The following is a 16,585-nucleotide window of genomic DNA, read 5'->3' as shown; positions in this document are numbered from 1 at the left end:
GGAAAATTACTTTATTTGGTCATTCATTTTCTCTCTCCTTTCAGGTTTTAACTAAATGTGTGGCTCAAGCTCCGATCTTGGATATACTGACGGCCTTCCTCCAACTTCAAGGCTAGGCATACATGGCAGAAGATTGTTTTCCTGCAGAAAGGGGTGTGAGTTGATCACATTCGAGGTTAACATTGTTGCCACACAAAATGCCTAACTTCACTCTTTACTTGAGAGATTGGTTGTTTGATTTACAACTTTAAATGTGGTTCTGTTCCCTTGCCACTTCTGGGCATCTGATAAGGTTTTGCTTTTGAAAGGTCTGATCATTTTTGGCTAGCCATGCCTGAGTGCAATTATATATATATCCTTGTTTAGGTAAATTGGGCAGGGTCCCTGGGCTCTTTGGTGTCATGAATCATTGGATGAGAAATAAATAAGCAAAAAATCATAATTTTTCAATAAGTGATCAATATGTTGGTTGAGTAAGGTTTAGTAGGTATATTTAGTAAGGAGCAATGTAATAAGCGGGTTATGTACTGCAAGCTGCTCTTTTTTACAAAATGTATTAAAACAGAAACAACAGAAACTGAACAGGCAGATTCGAAGGATTTATTTATTTGGAAATGTTATTTTAAATACAATTAAATCAAGTTATTTTGGTAAAACTAATGAAAAATGTAACAACAAAAAAATATTTAAACTTTTTTTTTTTTTTTTATGTTTTCAAATATTATTTTTTAGAATATTTGAGGCCCTCACAGAGGGCCTAGAGGGCCCTGACGGCTCGCCACTGGGTTTTACACATTAATGAATATGAGCAGGTATATTAGGCCTCATATCACCTTAATGATCCACTTAGCAGTATCGCAGATGTAGCAACAGCCAGCTGGAGATCCAGTGGACAGATTACACATGAGCAGATTTCAGCCTGCTCAGCTGCCTGAGACAGGCATGAACACAGAGCTGTGAAGAGCAGAAGTCAACTGTCTGTGTGGAGCTAACGTCGAGGCGGGGCGACATTTATCGACGGCAAGTCTTTCTCACTCTGTTTGCTGTCTCCAACATTCTCGCCAACATGCATCAAGCATGACAATAAACTGGTTTAGCTGGGTGACGGGGGAAAAGTAATGTAACAGAAAACTTTCGACGAGTCCCACCTGGATCAGAAGCACGGCGCAGCGGCAGAGAAAAACATGGGGAAGAAGGCAAGATGACGGACTTAACGTTTAACCAAGGAGAAGCGTAAAGAGCCAATAACAGTGTGGTAAGTTCACAAAATAACTACCATATTATTTACGTGGTTTAGGATAGAAAGTTGTACATCTGTTACGTTTATTTGAATTCCGATATGTCATCTTGCTCAGTGGAAAATTCGTTTGTCGATACAACATTGGACTTTCAAACCTTCCGTTGGCTAACCACTTTATGTGTCAGTGTGTCGCCTCATTAATTTTGTTCTATTTTAAAGTTATGTCATTCGTGTTTGTTTGGGTTTTTTTGTTCGGGTTGTTACGTTTCCACTTGGCACTTCGTATATTAGTGGCTTTACAATATAAACTTGCAAATGGAGACTTGTGCTTTTGGCCAGAGGGAGGAGCCACACCCAAAACCCATCTGTCCTGTGGTTAGATTCCTTCTCCACTCATTCATTGTGCTGAAACTACTTTAGTTATTTTATACTGATAGGAATCCTCTAGGCTGCATCTATTGTATGGAAGATACAGACCTGAAAAATAATGAGCATTATTTAGCTATAGGTCTGTGTCGTATGGTAGCAATGCATGTCATAATATTAATACGATCAATGTCTGTTCTTAATATCACAATATGGCAAATTAATGCAAAAATAACATGATGCTTAATCAAATAAAAACACTACATTTTACACAAGTTAACACAAAAACTAGAGTTTCCAGTTTTATGGACAACAGAATTATGTAAAATGATAGGATGTGATCATGTCATAACTTGATTCCTAGAAAATACACGAGTAAAAGGAATTGATGGGGTGCAGCTGATCATTCTTTCTTGATCCAATAAGTTGGTCAATGTTCCCTTGAGATGTCAATGTTATGATTTATGTGTTTCCTATAGAGATTTTTCCCTTGTATATGATAAGATAAGAAGTACTTTATTGATTCCAATTTGGGAAATGTTTGTGTTGCAGCAGCATAAAAAGACAAGGCATTGTGCATTAGAGAAATTAAAAGACTAGAAATGAACAATCCAAAATGTAAACATCTCAAATAAAAATAAAATAGCATTAAAAAGTAGAATATATATTGCAACATGTGTATATATATATATATATATATATATATAGTGTGTGTGTATGGAATATTAAATATTACATGTAATATAAATGTACAGTGTGATTTTAAGTCCAGTTATTAAGAGAAGCTATGGATCAGAGAGTTCTCTGCCAGCCAGAGGTGATTTGTTGTACAGTTATTGCAGTGGGTAGGAATGTTTTCCTGTATCGGTCCTTGTGACAGCGGAGCTGCAGCAGTCTGTTGGAGAAGGAGCTCCGCTGTCTGTCCAGCTGCAGGTGGAGAGGGTGGGTGGGGTATTATGTTATACCTGTTCTTCTGAGACACAGGAACCAGAGACATTTGGCCATTTTTGTTTAAAAAGTGTTTTTTAACAGTAAAATTGTTTTAGATCTAGTTAAGGTATAATTCAGAACTATATTGCTGGTGTTCTTGTTGAGATATCTAGAGAAACTGAAACATATTTGTGGTTTTAAAATGATTAATACAATGAATGTATCACATGACTCTTTTTGCTCTAACCTTCTCTTTAGACTTCAGTATGGCACATCGTTCTCAGTGTTCCTCTGCCGGGGATAACCCCCTGGACCCCAACTACCTCCCCCCTCACTATCGGGAAGAGTATCGCTTGGCTATTGACGCTCTCATTGAGGAAGAATTGGAGGGATACTACCAGTTTCTCCAAAAAGCAGATGTGGTGGACTTCTTGGCCTCATCTGAGATTGAGTATATCTCGAGCTCTGTTCAGGTGCCTCAGCAGAGCAACAACCCTGAACAATATTATCAAGAGGATGAAGGAGATGGCTCCTCAGACACTTACTGGCCGATTCACTCTGACCTGGACGTCCCAGGCTTGGACCTCGGCTGGCCTCAGATGCACCACTTCATCGGGCCCACAGAGGTCACCACTCTGGTCAACCCCCCCGAGCCTGACATGCCGAGTATCAAGGAGCAGGCCCGGCGACTTATCAAGAATGCTCGGCAGGTAGATCTTTCACTTTCTATGAGACTTCCTGCTTAAGTTGTCAGTACAGTGTCATTCTCCTGACAGTGTGTTTTACAATGTGTTTGTTTGCTTCTATCTCCTCAGGTGATTGCCATAGTGATGGACATGTTTACTGATGTTGACATACTTGCGGATATTCTCAATGCTGCTATGAGAAATGTTGCTGTCTACGTCCTTTTAGACGAGCAGAACGCACATCACTTCGTCAACATGGTTTCTAACTGTAGAGTTGATCTACAAAGCATTCAAGTGAGCACATTTTCCTTCAAAAAATCTGTTAAAATAACAAACAGAAAAGGCTGATTACACATTTAAATTCTATTAATGTTTCCCTTTTCTTCAAATGTGCGAACCTGGAAAGTAGAAGTAAATAACTAATTTAACTGAAACTAACTCACTAACTAACTTACTGACTGCATTGGGCAACAATAATGTGTTTTTCAAAACTGAATTAGTTTAGACTGACTAACAAACTAATTATGAAAACACATTATTGTTGCACAATGCTGCACTGGCCTTTGTCCGATGATCTGTAGTTTACTTTGAGTCACTGTGTTGCTGCAGTTACTAACCCACTTGAGCACCAAACAGAGCTGAAATAAAGTCCCCATCAAGTTTACTATTTACTTCTGATTGAGAGTAATTTGCTAAAAACAACAGTGACATGCTATATCTGTGCTTATATATGTCATTCATTTTCAAAGACTAATCCTCAATTTAAAAAAAAATGGTCTTGAGGCTTAGAGCCACAGACAGAGTAGGAAAGTCACGTAATGAGTCACAGGATAAGTTGGCAAAAATATAGATTAGACATATCCTTAAATTGTCATTCTCTGCCCATATTAACGGAACTTGTTGAAAAAAGCAGAAGTGCAGTGGGTACACCACAGCTGTTGCTAGAGGTGACTCCCTCTTACAAACAAAGACAACTTATCAGCCTTTCCTTTGCCAACATTATGTGGCTAGTGCCCTTTTAACTGAATTGAGATTACTTTTATTCGAACTGAATTGTACTCTTTCCAAAAGAAATTGAGCAAACAAAAATATACTTAAGAATAGACCGTTTTTTTTATTGATAGAAATCACAGTAACAGCATACTACTATGTAAAGCAACTTGAGATGGAGCCCTTTCGTTTTGCTAAAAACAATGCTTGGACTGCAATTAAACATTAACACCACTATATGTAAACGTGTGTCTTGATATTTATTTTTGGGTTATGTGTGTCTGGCAGCTTTTACGCGTGAGAACAGTGTCAGGCATCAAGTACCACTGCCGCTCAGGGAGCACCTTCACAGGTCAGATGATGGACCGCTTCTTGTTGACAGACTGCCGGGCTGTGCTGAGTGGAAACTACAGGTGAACACATTTAAAACTGCCACAGAAAGCCACGCCTCTACACTTGCATACCACACAAGAATTTGAGTGATTGATATATGTTTTTATGAATACATTTAGTTAGTTTCTTTTTGTATAAAATGTGTATGTCATGAATGGAGTGCTTCTGTTAATTCATACTTATTGTCATGTCTCTGTCTAGCTTCATGTGGTCTTTTGAGAAGCTCCACCGCTGTATGGCACACCTTTTTCTTGGACAGCTCGTTACGACCTTTGATGAAGAGTTTAGGATTCTTTTTGCTCAGTCCCAACCACTGATTATTGAAAACCTTGCTCCAATGGAAGAGTTAAGCCTTTCACAAAAGAGTCAATATCCAAGAGAAAGAACAATGTACAGAGAGACAAAGAAATTTCAGTCACTGGACACCGGTCATCCAGATGAGGGGCTAAGGCATCCTTACGGTGAACGCATGGATTTGAGAATGATGGCCCTTAAAAAGCAGGAATCCTTGCAAGGCCCTGCAGACATGCACAGTAGATTTACACCCCAGCATCCTCGCATGGATCCATCTTTTGATCAGGGCCCTTCCAGAATGCCCACGATGGAAAATCCTGCCTTCAAACGTCACAGTTATGCTGAAGGCAGTCATGGTAGATACTCTTTGCCATTCCTGCAGCAACAGGGAATGCCAGAATCTGAGAAACTGGGAAGGCAGTTCTACAGGGGGCAGCAGCCTGGACCAGCCCCAGGAAGAGAGGCAGATACCGGTGCCAATGAGAAGTTCTGGAACCAAGACTTTTATTCGGCAGATCCTAATATTGAGCCTGGTTTACCTCCAGAGGTCGAACCAGGTGATAACTTTGACCCTGTGCTCAACTATTTAACATCTACCAGGATTGCCGAATTTGACAAAGGCTCAGAGGAATTGCAACCTATAGCAGATTTTCCGTTTGGTTCATCTCACCCTAGAAGATCGAGTCTAGGCAACCAACAAGCGTTTCAAGCGTCTCCCACCCCATCAAATCCAACTGATCAGAAGCAGTCTTTCCAGGAGCCTATCGCTGACCGCAAGGATCCTTTGGTGAAACGGGGGCTAAGAAACTGGAGGATTAGCTCATTTCTAAGTGCACATGATAATCCAGAAGAGGAAGGCCTGCCATCAGCACCACTAAATGCACAGGATCCATTTGAAGTGCCCTCTAACCCCATACAGCAAACAGCAGGCATAGATTTAGCACTCCCAAAAATGCCTAATTTCAGAGAATTTAGGGTTTCTGCAATACCAAGGGCAAGTCAGATGCCAAGTTTTGTCACCACAAGACAGCCAAGGAAATTGCCTGATGAAAACACTGCAGTAGCAGCGGAAACAAAAACAACACCAACACCTTCAGAATCCTCATCATCCACAACTGAAGTGGAGAAACTAGAGGACGTAGAACAAAAGGAACCAAAAATGTCTGGCCTTCGGAGGGAGGAGTCGTTCCGTCGGAAATACAATGCAGCTATACCGAGGAGCTCTAGGCTAAGATCCTCTATGATATTCAGCTCTCTGGACCAGAAGAATACTGCTCCAGGTAACCAACAGGATGAGGAAGGAGACAAAGATGAGGCAGAACAGACAAAACTACCTTTTGTTTCTCAAGTTATGGGACAAAGGAGGACTGCAAGAGAACCTTTTGAGTGGAGTCGTTACATGAAGTCAGCCACCTTTGAAAACTCTGCCACAGACCAATCCAAACCAGATGATGGTAACAGTAAGCCAAAGGATGAAAATTCAGAGGATCTTTCAGAGGCACAAAAAACATTAAAACAGCCAAGTGTAGAGCAAGCAGATTCTTCACAATCAGTGCCCCAATCCAAAGCTTCTGAAACTGAGCTGCCAAAAACTGATCAACCAGTAGAGCCAACCAAACCTTTGCTCACCGCTCCTTTGTATGTAGACATGTCTGATCCTGATAATAGGCTCTTGTTTTTCAAAGAACTGGCAGCAAAACGCAAGGCTACTAATTCTGCAGAGGCTGAAAAGAGCAAAGAGAAGGCTCCAATGAAAACACCAATTGAGCTGAAAAGCAACACAGCTGTTGAAAAGGGGAAGCCTGTACCAAAAGAAACCTCAGAAAAGATGGCTGATGCTTCTATATCTAAGGGTTCAATAGATAAAAATGCTAATGCCAAGGATGCAGGGAAACCAGTATATACAGAAGCGTTCAAAGCAGCCAGTCTATCTTTGGATGCCTCCAAAAGCTGTAAACAAGAACAAACCAGAGTTGCAACTGATTTGGAGAAGATAGAGCTTAGTAACAACCAAACAAAAGCAACTCTGCCTGTTTCTGCAGAAACATCAAAACCTCAGAGCCAATCACCAGAAGAGCCAAAGCTGTCAAATCCTGATGTAAAAACAAGTAGCTCCAGCCACCCCCCTACACCAACAAATGCCACTCCAGCTAGCGTGCAATCCCTTGCACAAGGTACAGATAAAAGTAAAAGCCCCTGCCTTGATTCTAGCTCGAAAGAGTCTAGTTCACCCACTCCCAGTTCAGAGAAGGTCCCACCATCTTCTGAATTAGCAGTATTGGATTCAAACACTCCAAACCATGAATCCCTTCAGTTAGAAACCAGCATTTCTTCTGACCCATCAGGCCAAAGCTCATCCTCTGAACAAATCACTGGTTCACAGATCAGTCCAAGTCCTTCTTCGTCTAGCCGTGCTATTTCTTCCACTTCATCAGAATCCATATCTTCTAGTGTTACCCAGAAAGACTCAAGCTCAACAGTAACTCCCAGCATATTGTCCCCTAATGCACAGGAATCTGTCAGCCCCTCCCTGCCAGCAAACTCCCAACTGACGTCACCTGATACCATTTCAGCAACTGACTCTGCACATGTGGAATCTGACATTTCTCCTGACACATGTGCTGCTCGTTCAGAGCCAAACAAACCTTCACTACAGTCCCATACAAAGACAGACTCTGAAGATTCAAGTGCTCCTACACCTTCTGAAAAAGATGTCCCGGAATCAGAAAACAACTCTGTTCCTAAGGGTGTTGGAAAGAAATCTGAGGTTCTTGGATCATCCGAGAATGTCAAAGCCGATAGCACACCTCCTAGCCTTAGCCCCTCATTGCCGAAATCTTGTTTACCTAATGTATCTAACCTAGAAAGCAAATCCAAATCTGCTAAAAATGAGACAAATACTCCTTCCCCTTCCCCAGCAGACCCTCCACCCAAACATTGTCCAGCAGAACCAAGCTCTAACGCTTCGAATTCAAAAATACAAGCCACCCCTCCCTCAAAACTTAACCTGAAATGTTCTGTCACTCCTCCTGAAACAGAATCCTCTTCAACTCCTTCTTCTCTGTCACCTGAGGCTGAAACAACAAAGGGTGTTGGAAAGGAATCTAAGGTTCTTGGATCATCAAACAATGTCAGAGCTGATAACAAACTTGCTAGCCTTAGCCCTTCATTGCCTGAAACATGTCTACCTAATGCATCTGACCTAGAGAGTCAATCCAAATCTGCTCAAAATGAGACTAATACTGCTTCCCCCACCCAAGCAGTCCCTCTACCCAACCATTATCCAGTAGAAACCAGCTCTCCTGTCAACCCAGACTCTACTACTAATGCTTCCCAGTCAGAAAGACAAGCGGCCCCTCCCTCCAAACTCAACGTGACAAGTTATGTCACTCCTACTCCTCCTGAAACAGAATCATCTTCAACTCCTTCTTCTCTGTCACCTGAGGCTGAAACAACAAAGGGTGTTGGAAAGGAATCGAAGGTTCTTGGATCATCAGAGGATGTCAAAGCTGATAGCAAACTTACTAGCCCTAGCCCTTCATTGCCTGAAACATGTCATGTATCAGATCTAAAAAGCAATCCTTTAGAGCCACCTGTACCTGCTAAACATCTGGACAGTCAGAATGAAGCAAGGAAAGAGACTGAAAAGACTGACCCTGTTGCGAAGAAAACTGGTGATACCAAGGCAACAAATAAGGTCAATAAGACTAGTACACGGGAGTCGGTTGGTAATGAAAAAACGAATGAACGAGTAAGCCAGAACAACTGCTCCGGAACGCCAGAGATCACACCAGATGTTCCTTCGTCACCACAGTCCAAGCAGCCAAAATCTAGCCAGTCTCGCTTCCAATCATCAACAGCCAACGTGATCTCAAGCAGCAACCTCAGAGACGATACAAAGCTGCTTCTAGGGCAGATCTCTGCCAATAGCCAAAGCAGGAACGAGGCTGCCAAAGAGGCTCCTGTCACTGATGATGAGAAAGAAGACAAAGCTGACAAAAATGCCAAAAGGGAGAAAGAAATAGGTATCAGGTCCCTTAGCAGAGGGCAGCCGAAGTCAATTGAGGAGCGTGACAAGCTGTTGGAGAAGATTACACATATGAGGAAGGAGAGGAAAGTTTACAGCCGATTTGAGGTATAAACACAACACCATTTTTACTAACACCTGTTTAAATGTAAGTTGTGTTGCTTAAGTTGTTATTCATTTTGTTTCTCTATTACTTTCACAGATGGCACCGTAAATGGAATCGTAAGAATGAACTGAGCATCAAGTGTGTGTAGAAAGAAAAGATTACATTTTAAAGCTGAAATGATGACCAAGAAATGTTTCTGACCAATGACATTTTCTGACCAAAGACCTTTAGTTTGTTTTCTGCAACAACAAAAAAAGCATATTATGCAAACAGGAAGGGGACCTCGAGCTGGCTTTAACTGGTAAAACTAGCAGTTCAACAAATGAATAGAAACCTGATTTTCCAATTGTATTACAATGACCAACAAAACATGAACATCGACTACGTGTGTGTGATCTGATGATTAATGATGTGTTTTTACTGACTGCATGGGTGAAGTGCAATGTTTGAAACAGGATCTCTGTGATGACGTCTGTCCTTTCTTTTTTTAACGGCACTGACAGCCATTACATTAAAGTATGTTGGTTTTAAAAGTGTAATAGATCATCTTTATAGTCAGAGTCTGTAATATACTGTATTTGATATTGTAGTTTTTCACAATCATGTTAAACAAAGATACTGATTATTACGAGGGTTTGTGAAACTAGTAAATAAATACATTCATATCCACGCAGGGCTCTTGTTTCAGTGAAAATATGTTAATTTTAATATAAGCAACAGTGTCAACCATATTGTGGTATTTTTGATGAATTGTTTATCAAACGAACAAAATGTCATTTGTTATGTTTAAAACCAAAGCTACATGCATGGCTGGATTCCACTGGGGCAAGTGACTGTATATGGTGTTATCTTATGTAATTAGCTAGAACCAACTCTATTTTGTCTCTGAAAATGTGCTTTTTTTCAATGAACACATGTCATACCTGTACACTGAAACAAGAAAATCTGAGGCTGCAAAGACTACACGACAGTATGTAAAATTGTGCCTTGAAATACTAGATGTATTGAGTCTGTCTTCAGCAGCACTTGCGCTTTGTAAATCAAATGTCTTCAAATGGTGGTGTTATCCTGTCATGAAATTGCCAAAAGAAGGTACTATGAGAAGCAGCGCTGGTTTCGTTGATAAAATGTGGCTAAATTGAGTAATTGCTGTTTAGATCTTTTTCAGATCTTACATAATAGGGAAATCACAGGTCTTAATTATAACATTAACTATGACTCCATTATAGTCAAATGTCCCATTTAGCCAGCATAAACAATAACACCCTGAAACGTATATGGAACTTAAACATCATTCATTATTTACTCCTGTAATTTTTCTAATGGGATAGATCAAAATGGGTTCTGTCAAAAATAACTACTCTTTTTTTACTTGTCTCTAAAGAATTAATAAATTGTTATAACGTGTGTTGACAGTGTGTGAGTATCAAGTATTAATCTTGAAATGTTTTGGCTCTATGAAACCTGATGTACTTATATGATTCTGTTTTCTTCAAGGTTGTATCTTCTTGGTCGAATGCACTTATTGTAAGTCGCTTTGGATAAAAGCGTCAGCTAAATGCAATGTAATGTAATCTTAGAAACTAATGACATACACAAAGATTGTATTGGTTTAAAACATGATTAAAAGGTCAGTTGTCAAATATGGATTAAATAGCGTATCTTTTCTCTTCTTCGGCTTAATGAGAGGATCCATTGAACTGCAAACAATCATCTGTACTAGAACAATTTAGATAACATGTTATGAGGTTATCGAAGCATGACTTACTTTGATTTCCTCGCCTACACAAGGCATCCCTTCATCTCATGAATCTTTCAACCCAATGACCTTTCCTCTAGCACCACCCTCAGGACAAGATTATCCATAACTAGCAGCATGCAAATCTCTGAACACGTTCATACTCGCGAGAACACTTCATTAAAAAAATGCTTAACAATGTTGTCTTTATTCAACCTAAGAGAGCAAACGTGTGTCTATTTTAACCCTATGGTATGATGTTGCCTCCAGGCAACATACCCATTTTTTGCCTTTTACATTCACACAATACATCTCAAATGATGATGCAATACTTTAAAACTGAGGCAGGACCATAAGGAACCAATAGTAGTGTTTGAATTTGTCCCATGACTGGCGGCCAATTTGAAGACCCTGTTTGCTGCCTTTCCCTTATTATACATCCATGCGCCTTTCCCACAAGGATCAGCTCAGCCATTTCTCTCCAAGAAATGTGTCTAAAAACGTCATTTCCTGCGCATTTCTTGTCTGGAAAAAAATGAGTAAACCTTCATTTCTAATAGTTTAATATACTTAATTTGCTAACTTGTTAAAATGCAAATATTGCCTGGAGGCAACATCGTACCATTATGGTCAATTGTAAATGTTACCTTGAGGCAACACCGTACCATTATGGATTCACCATGATATTGTGGTATTGTGTGTTTAGGTATAAACTGTTCAAAAGCCATTCATCATAGATCTCTACAATTTAACCAAGATACATTTGATGTTAAAGCGAACCCAACGATCTGTGCAAAGATGGGATAAGAAAAAGAAAGAAACATTGCAGGTTACCGGCCCAAGTGTCGTGCATGCATACAATAAAAGTATGGGATGAGTGGATCTTCTAGACTCGCTGATTGCTCTACAGAACAAAGATCAGGTCAAGGAAGTGGCATCACAAGATCGTGTTGCACATGATGGGTTTCACTCTAGTGAATGCGTGGCTCGTGTACCGCAGGGACTGCAAGGACTGCGGCATCCCCAAGAAATAAGTGTACAGCCTGCTGAAATTCAAAGCTTAAGTTGCAAGTTGTCTTTGCAACGAGAGGAAAGTCTTGAAAAAGAGGGGGAGACCATCTCATAATGTTGACAGAGACCTGGCTGAGAAGAAGCACAGAGGTTCTTCCTCATCAGTGCCATCAACACATGTGCATCAAGACCACACTGACCATTGGCCTGTGTGGGTGGAGAAAAAGGGCTGGTGCAAATACCCTGGCTGTAAGGGTGAAAGTGCAGTGATCAAAGTGTGTCACGTACCTGTGCTTCACTGCTGACAATAACTGCTTCATGAACTCCCACAAGCAGTGAGTATATTTTGTCAAATGGCTCAATAAAGTGTGATGAAAGATGCCTAGGCTCTTCGCATATTTATTCCTAAAGGTTGTTTCACAATGGTACAATGTGCCTGCAGGCAACATTCAGACATGTAATCTTGTTCAAATATAAAAAATAACGATTTTCACATTTTAATTGGCATGTAATTTAACCTGTTGAGGCTATTTAGTATTTTCCATGTGTTTTTAAATACATTTTGATCAAATTTGAAACAATAACTCTCTTTTTTCATAATTTACCATTATGGTACAGTGTTGCCTCAAGGCAACGCACCCCAAAAAGTACCCCCAAATAATTATGTATTTAAAATGTCTTTAGATTATGTTTATTTGGTCTATTATATGACAAAAAAACACTCCAAACATTTGTTTCCCAAATGGCATCATAGTGCGTACCATAGAGGGTTAAATCTGCCAAACATCACTTGAGATGTATCATGCCTTGTGATCTTATTTACAAAGAACTTAATGAGGCAGTGTATATCTTTTTTATTTCAGTTCAATTGACAACAAAATGTGTACCCCTCCATGAAGTCACAATTCAACTACTAAACAACACTCTTGGTGCTGGGTGGGGGCTTTTCTCGCAAAACACTATAAGTAACCCTTTAAGCTCTTTATGTAATTGAAATTGTGCACAGTCACATGCTATGGCATTGGTTATGAAAGAAGGACTCCTATGCTTCATTAGAAACAGTGGGCTTCTTGTCTCCGCTGCTTACAAACGTCTTGATAAGCTTGTGCTGCATTACACTAATCTTTAAAGAACATTCTCTGCCCAAAGAAACAACAGTTTGAAGGGATGCTTTAAAGACTAGTTATTTTGTCAGTGTTTAATTTATTCTTGTTGCTTGTCAGGGCTCAGTATACGTTTATATTAGAATGACTTTAACCATAAGGAGAGTTTACCATATCGCAGCATTCAGCTGGTATGCTTTTGTTGTGAAGAATCTCGCTGCTAAGGATGGAGAGCAGTTACCACCAGGAATCTTTGTGTATGGAGGACCTTGGAAGTACCTTACTTTTTTGAATTTGGTGAGTACAATAACATATAAAGCACATTTGTTAGACATTTTCAACATTAAGTTAATGGTAAATGATAAGTTTGCTTTCAATATTCCAGTTATTACAAATGTTATTCTTTGGAGTGGCGGCACTGAGTGATCTACAAGCTGGTAACAAGGCAGAGAGTACTCTGAACAGATGTAAAGACCTTCTCTTCTCTGTCTTTGCATTCCCTGTTGGCACGGTGAGAAACACAAAACACTTCCATACATTGTTAACCATAAAAAAAGAATTGTGCTACACATTAACTCCCTATTGTTCTGTGTTTTTCCTTTAGTTTGTTGTTGTACTTTTCTGGACGATCTTTGCCTATGACAGAGAATTAGTCTACCCAGCAACCATTGACACTTTCTTTCCTCCCTGGATGAACCACGCTATGGTGCGTTAACCTGTATTTTTAACAAACTTATATAAAAAAAATCCTCATTCTCTTGTTATAATCCATCACTCTCACTAATGAATTATCCCCACATTGTTTTCTCAGCACACACTTGTCCTTCCTTTTTTACTCGGAGAAGTGGTGGTGCAGCCTCACATCTACCCACAGACAAAGCATGCACTGCAAGCATTAGGAGGTGTGGGTGCGGCCTACTTATTTTGGTAAGTGTTGAGTCAGCACATTCTGCACAATCATGACAAAAAAACCTTTTATTAGGCATATAGTGAACACACATATAGCGGAATCCTTCTTGATTTAACATCTTTCATTTTAAACATGACGCAGTCTTATTATTGTTTTAATGCAGCTAAAAGTAAATCAGTGTCTCAATGTGTCTAATTTCGTACTCTTACTTGTCTGGACTAGTCCATTGCAGAACCTTGAGGGGTAACTTTGAACCTTCAGTTGGCTCACATACCTTAATGCTACCTTTTTTAAGTAATTGTTTGTGCTGTTACAATCTTCCAATCAGTGTTGTCAGTTTTAGTGGGTGGAAGCTATGTGACTAAATGTTTCCACAAGAAAAATTGTTCAAGAGACAAGACTGTACAAGTTGTTCTGACAGATACAGTAATGCAGTTTCACTTTTTTCTCTCTCTTAACATGTTCTGCAGGATTATATGGGTGTACTTGTCAGTGGGGATTTGGGTGTATCCCCTTCTTGCACACTTCAGCACACCTGGTCTGGTGGGCCTCTTCTTTTTCAACATGTCTGTGGTGGTGTTGCTCTACCTGCTAGGAAACAAGCTCAACAGCCGCTTCTGGAGTAAGACAAATTAAGTTTATAAATGGACAAAAACATAGGTCTACAAGTTCATTTGTGTTTAATCTCTCCCTTTTGTCTCCTTTACTCTAGGTAAGGACGTGACCAGTGGTGGACACTAACTTTACATTACTATGTACAGTTACTCAACATGATATCAAGTTATATTCTTCAGTTCAATTTTGTCATACTTGTACTTTGCTAGAGTATTTACATATCCTGCTACTTCTGCTCAAATACATCTCAGCTGAAAATATTGCACTTTTTACTCAACGACATATATCTGATAACTTAAGTTATTTTGAAGCTCCAGAATAAGAATACAAAATATAATGACAAAACAAAAATGTATCATGTTACTATAACATAATTGATCCCATCGCAAAAGCTACCAGGCAGTATATATAAGTACTTCAAAAACAAGCCCCTTCTTTACCAGCTGCAACATCGAAGTGATGAACACAGTATACATCAATAATGATATTTAAATAATAAAGTATATACTAATACTGAATGAATGCTTTTACTTATGGTACTTTGTGTTATTTGAAGCTTGTTCTTTACTTTCTATTCAAAACATTTAGCTAAACGCTACATTGTGTAGCTAAATGCTACTGTTTAGCTTAGTGCTACTGTCTAGCAAGCAGTAAACAACTGTTTAGCATTTAGCTTAAAACCTAATTAGCAATTGTCCATCTGTTTCAAGTGTGGCCTCAGCTGCTGTTCAGGAAAGTTATATAATCTCACTTAAAATTGTCTATTATGGGCTGAAACTGCGTACAACAGCTAAATTACACGTCAAGTTTTAAGGTAAAATTACATTTTACAGCTCAACAAACGGGTATTAAACATGACATGTACACTTGAGTAAAGCAACTTAAAGCAAGCATATAAAGCAAGTTCTACTTAAAAGCAACTTCACAAGTTATGCCTTTTTCTATGTATTCATTATCAAATGAAAAGAGATGAATGTTGAATGTGTGATATCAGTGGCTGTTTTTCACAAAGTATACAGTGAGGCAAAAGGAAACAGTTAGTATTCACCATCAGCATCATCATCCATTATAGGCGCCATTCACTTCTCCTCCACACAAAGGGGAGGACATTCCATAATGGTTTTTCAATGTCATGTTTGACCTGAATAAAGTGCATGTTTTCCATTATCATGGAACATCTGGAGGCAGGAATCGCTTGACTTGTGGTATCCAAAACAAAATGCAGAGTAGCCTTGATTTGGTGTCATCACAACTCCAAGGATAAATCCAGGAATAGCAGTATGCTGTCAATATATTGCGGTATTTGGCCTTGTTTTTTTATTTGAAAGAAGATCAGGGACCACGCAAGTCTCTGTAGCATTTAAGATGGTGGAGATAGTTTGGATCTGCATCGACCAATCCAACTGAAAGGATCCTTGCCAACAATTGCACGTCTTCTTCGCTCAGATCCTTCTGCTGAAGAAAGGAATGTTAAATATGTCCTCTCAGTTATTGTAAACAACAATCATTTAACTTAGTTTGGTGACTTACTTTCTTGTTGTTGGGAAGGGATTCAGATAGTTTTCTTTGAGATTTAATTCCCTGTCAACGAAAAATAAGTTTGATTTCTGAGCAACACATCTTATTTCCTACTTCCTTAAACTGGTAAATTCTCTAGCAGCTGGGTGCAGTCTTTAAATGTCTATGTATTTTTCTAAATAAAATTAAAAAAACATAAAACAATGTACAAGGAGAATGTACTTCTGTATTACTCACCTCTTTGAGTCCTTTGGAAAAGCACATTATGATGAAGAGGAGGCCAACAACCGTCTGAACATGTTAAAAGAAAATACATGTCAATATTACATAAATGACAGTCCTCTTTGGATAATTAGTTGACATAAAAGGAATAAAGATCATGTAAAAGAGGTTTTTACTTACTCCCAGCAATTGCAACATTTTTATTTCTCTTGGTTCTTTCCTGCTTCTGCATTGATTTGTAACTTATGAGTGAAAAAGTTCCTCCTGCTCTGAGACACCACAGTGCGTAGGTTCAAAGGGAGAAACCCATGAAAAACCAGCAATACAGGAAACACAGGATTTTAACAAGCACCTGTTGTTACACCTGAAAGATGTTAATCATCAGGCACATGGGATGTTACGCATAAGTCTGCGTAGAATGGGTTGTTATTGTGAA

The 16,585-nt window shown here is 39.4% G+C and overlaps 2 protein-coding genes across 2 annotated transcripts; both read left to right on the top strand.

Moving 5' to 3' along the window:
- Window positions 1-842: 842 nt before the first annotated feature.
- Window positions 843-10,681, top strand: fam83ha (family with sequence similarity 83 member Ha). The gene is made up of 6 exons (XM_034225897.1): window positions 843-1,255; window positions 2,795-3,246; window positions 3,352-3,516; window positions 4,501-4,625; window positions 4,807-9,034; window positions 9,129-10,681. The coding sequence occupies exons 2-6, from the start codon at window positions 2,803-2,805 to the stop codon at window positions 9,138-9,140; spliced, it is 4,974 nt and encodes a 1,657-aa protein (XP_034081788.1). The 5' UTR covers window positions 843-1,255; window positions 2,795-2,802; the 3' UTR covers window positions 9,141-10,681.
- A 2,250-nt stretch (window positions 10,682-12,931) lies between these two features.
- LOC117551747 (androgen-dependent TFPI-regulating protein) lies at window positions 12,932-14,535 on the top strand. The gene is made up of 6 exons (XM_034224764.1): window positions 12,932-13,181; window positions 13,270-13,395; window positions 13,489-13,590; window positions 13,696-13,811; window positions 14,265-14,416; window positions 14,507-14,535. Exons 1-6 carry the CDS (start codon window positions 13,029-13,031, stop codon window positions 14,533-14,535), a joined length of 678 nt encoding a protein of 225 aa, XP_034080655.1. The 5' UTR covers window positions 12,932-13,028.
- Window positions 14,536-16,585: the final 2,050 nt, after the last annotated feature.

The sequence above is a fragment of the Gymnodraco acuticeps genome, unplaced genomic scaffold (assembly GCF_902827175.1).
Source record: "Gymnodraco acuticeps unplaced genomic scaffold, fGymAcu1.1, whole genome shotgun sequence".
Taxonomy (NCBI): Eukaryota; Metazoa; Chordata; class Actinopteri; order Perciformes; family Bathydraconidae; genus Gymnodraco; species Gymnodraco acuticeps.
The sequence above is the reverse complement of the archived record's forward strand: the minus strand, read 5'-3'. Positions and strand labels throughout refer to the sequence as shown.

Bases quoted from the DNA above. Each gene is read 5' to 3' on its own strand.
- fam83ha (XM_034225897.1), top strand. From the start codon at position 2,803: ATGGCACATCGTTCTCAGTGTTCCTCTGCCGGGGATAACCCCCTGGAC. The intron at 3,247-3,351 runs GTAGATCTTTCA...CTATCTCCTCAG, and splicing joins TTATCAAGAATGCTCGGCAG to GTGATTGCCATAGTGATGGA. The intron at 4,626-4,806 runs GTGAACACATTT...GTCTCTGTCTAG, and splicing joins GTGCTGAGTGGAAACTACAG to CTTCATGTGGTCTTTTGAGA.
- LOC117551747 (XM_034224764.1), top strand. From the start codon at position 13,029: ATGACTTTAACCATAAGGAGAGTTTACCATATCGCAGCATTCAGCTGG. The intron at 13,396-13,488 runs GTGAGAAACACA...TTTTTCCTTTAG, and splicing joins TTGCATTCCCTGTTGGCACG to TTTGTTGTTGTACTTTTCTG. The intron at 13,812-14,264 runs GTAAGTGTTGAG...CATGTTCTGCAG, and splicing joins GGTGCGGCCTACTTATTTTG to GATTATATGGGTGTACTTGT.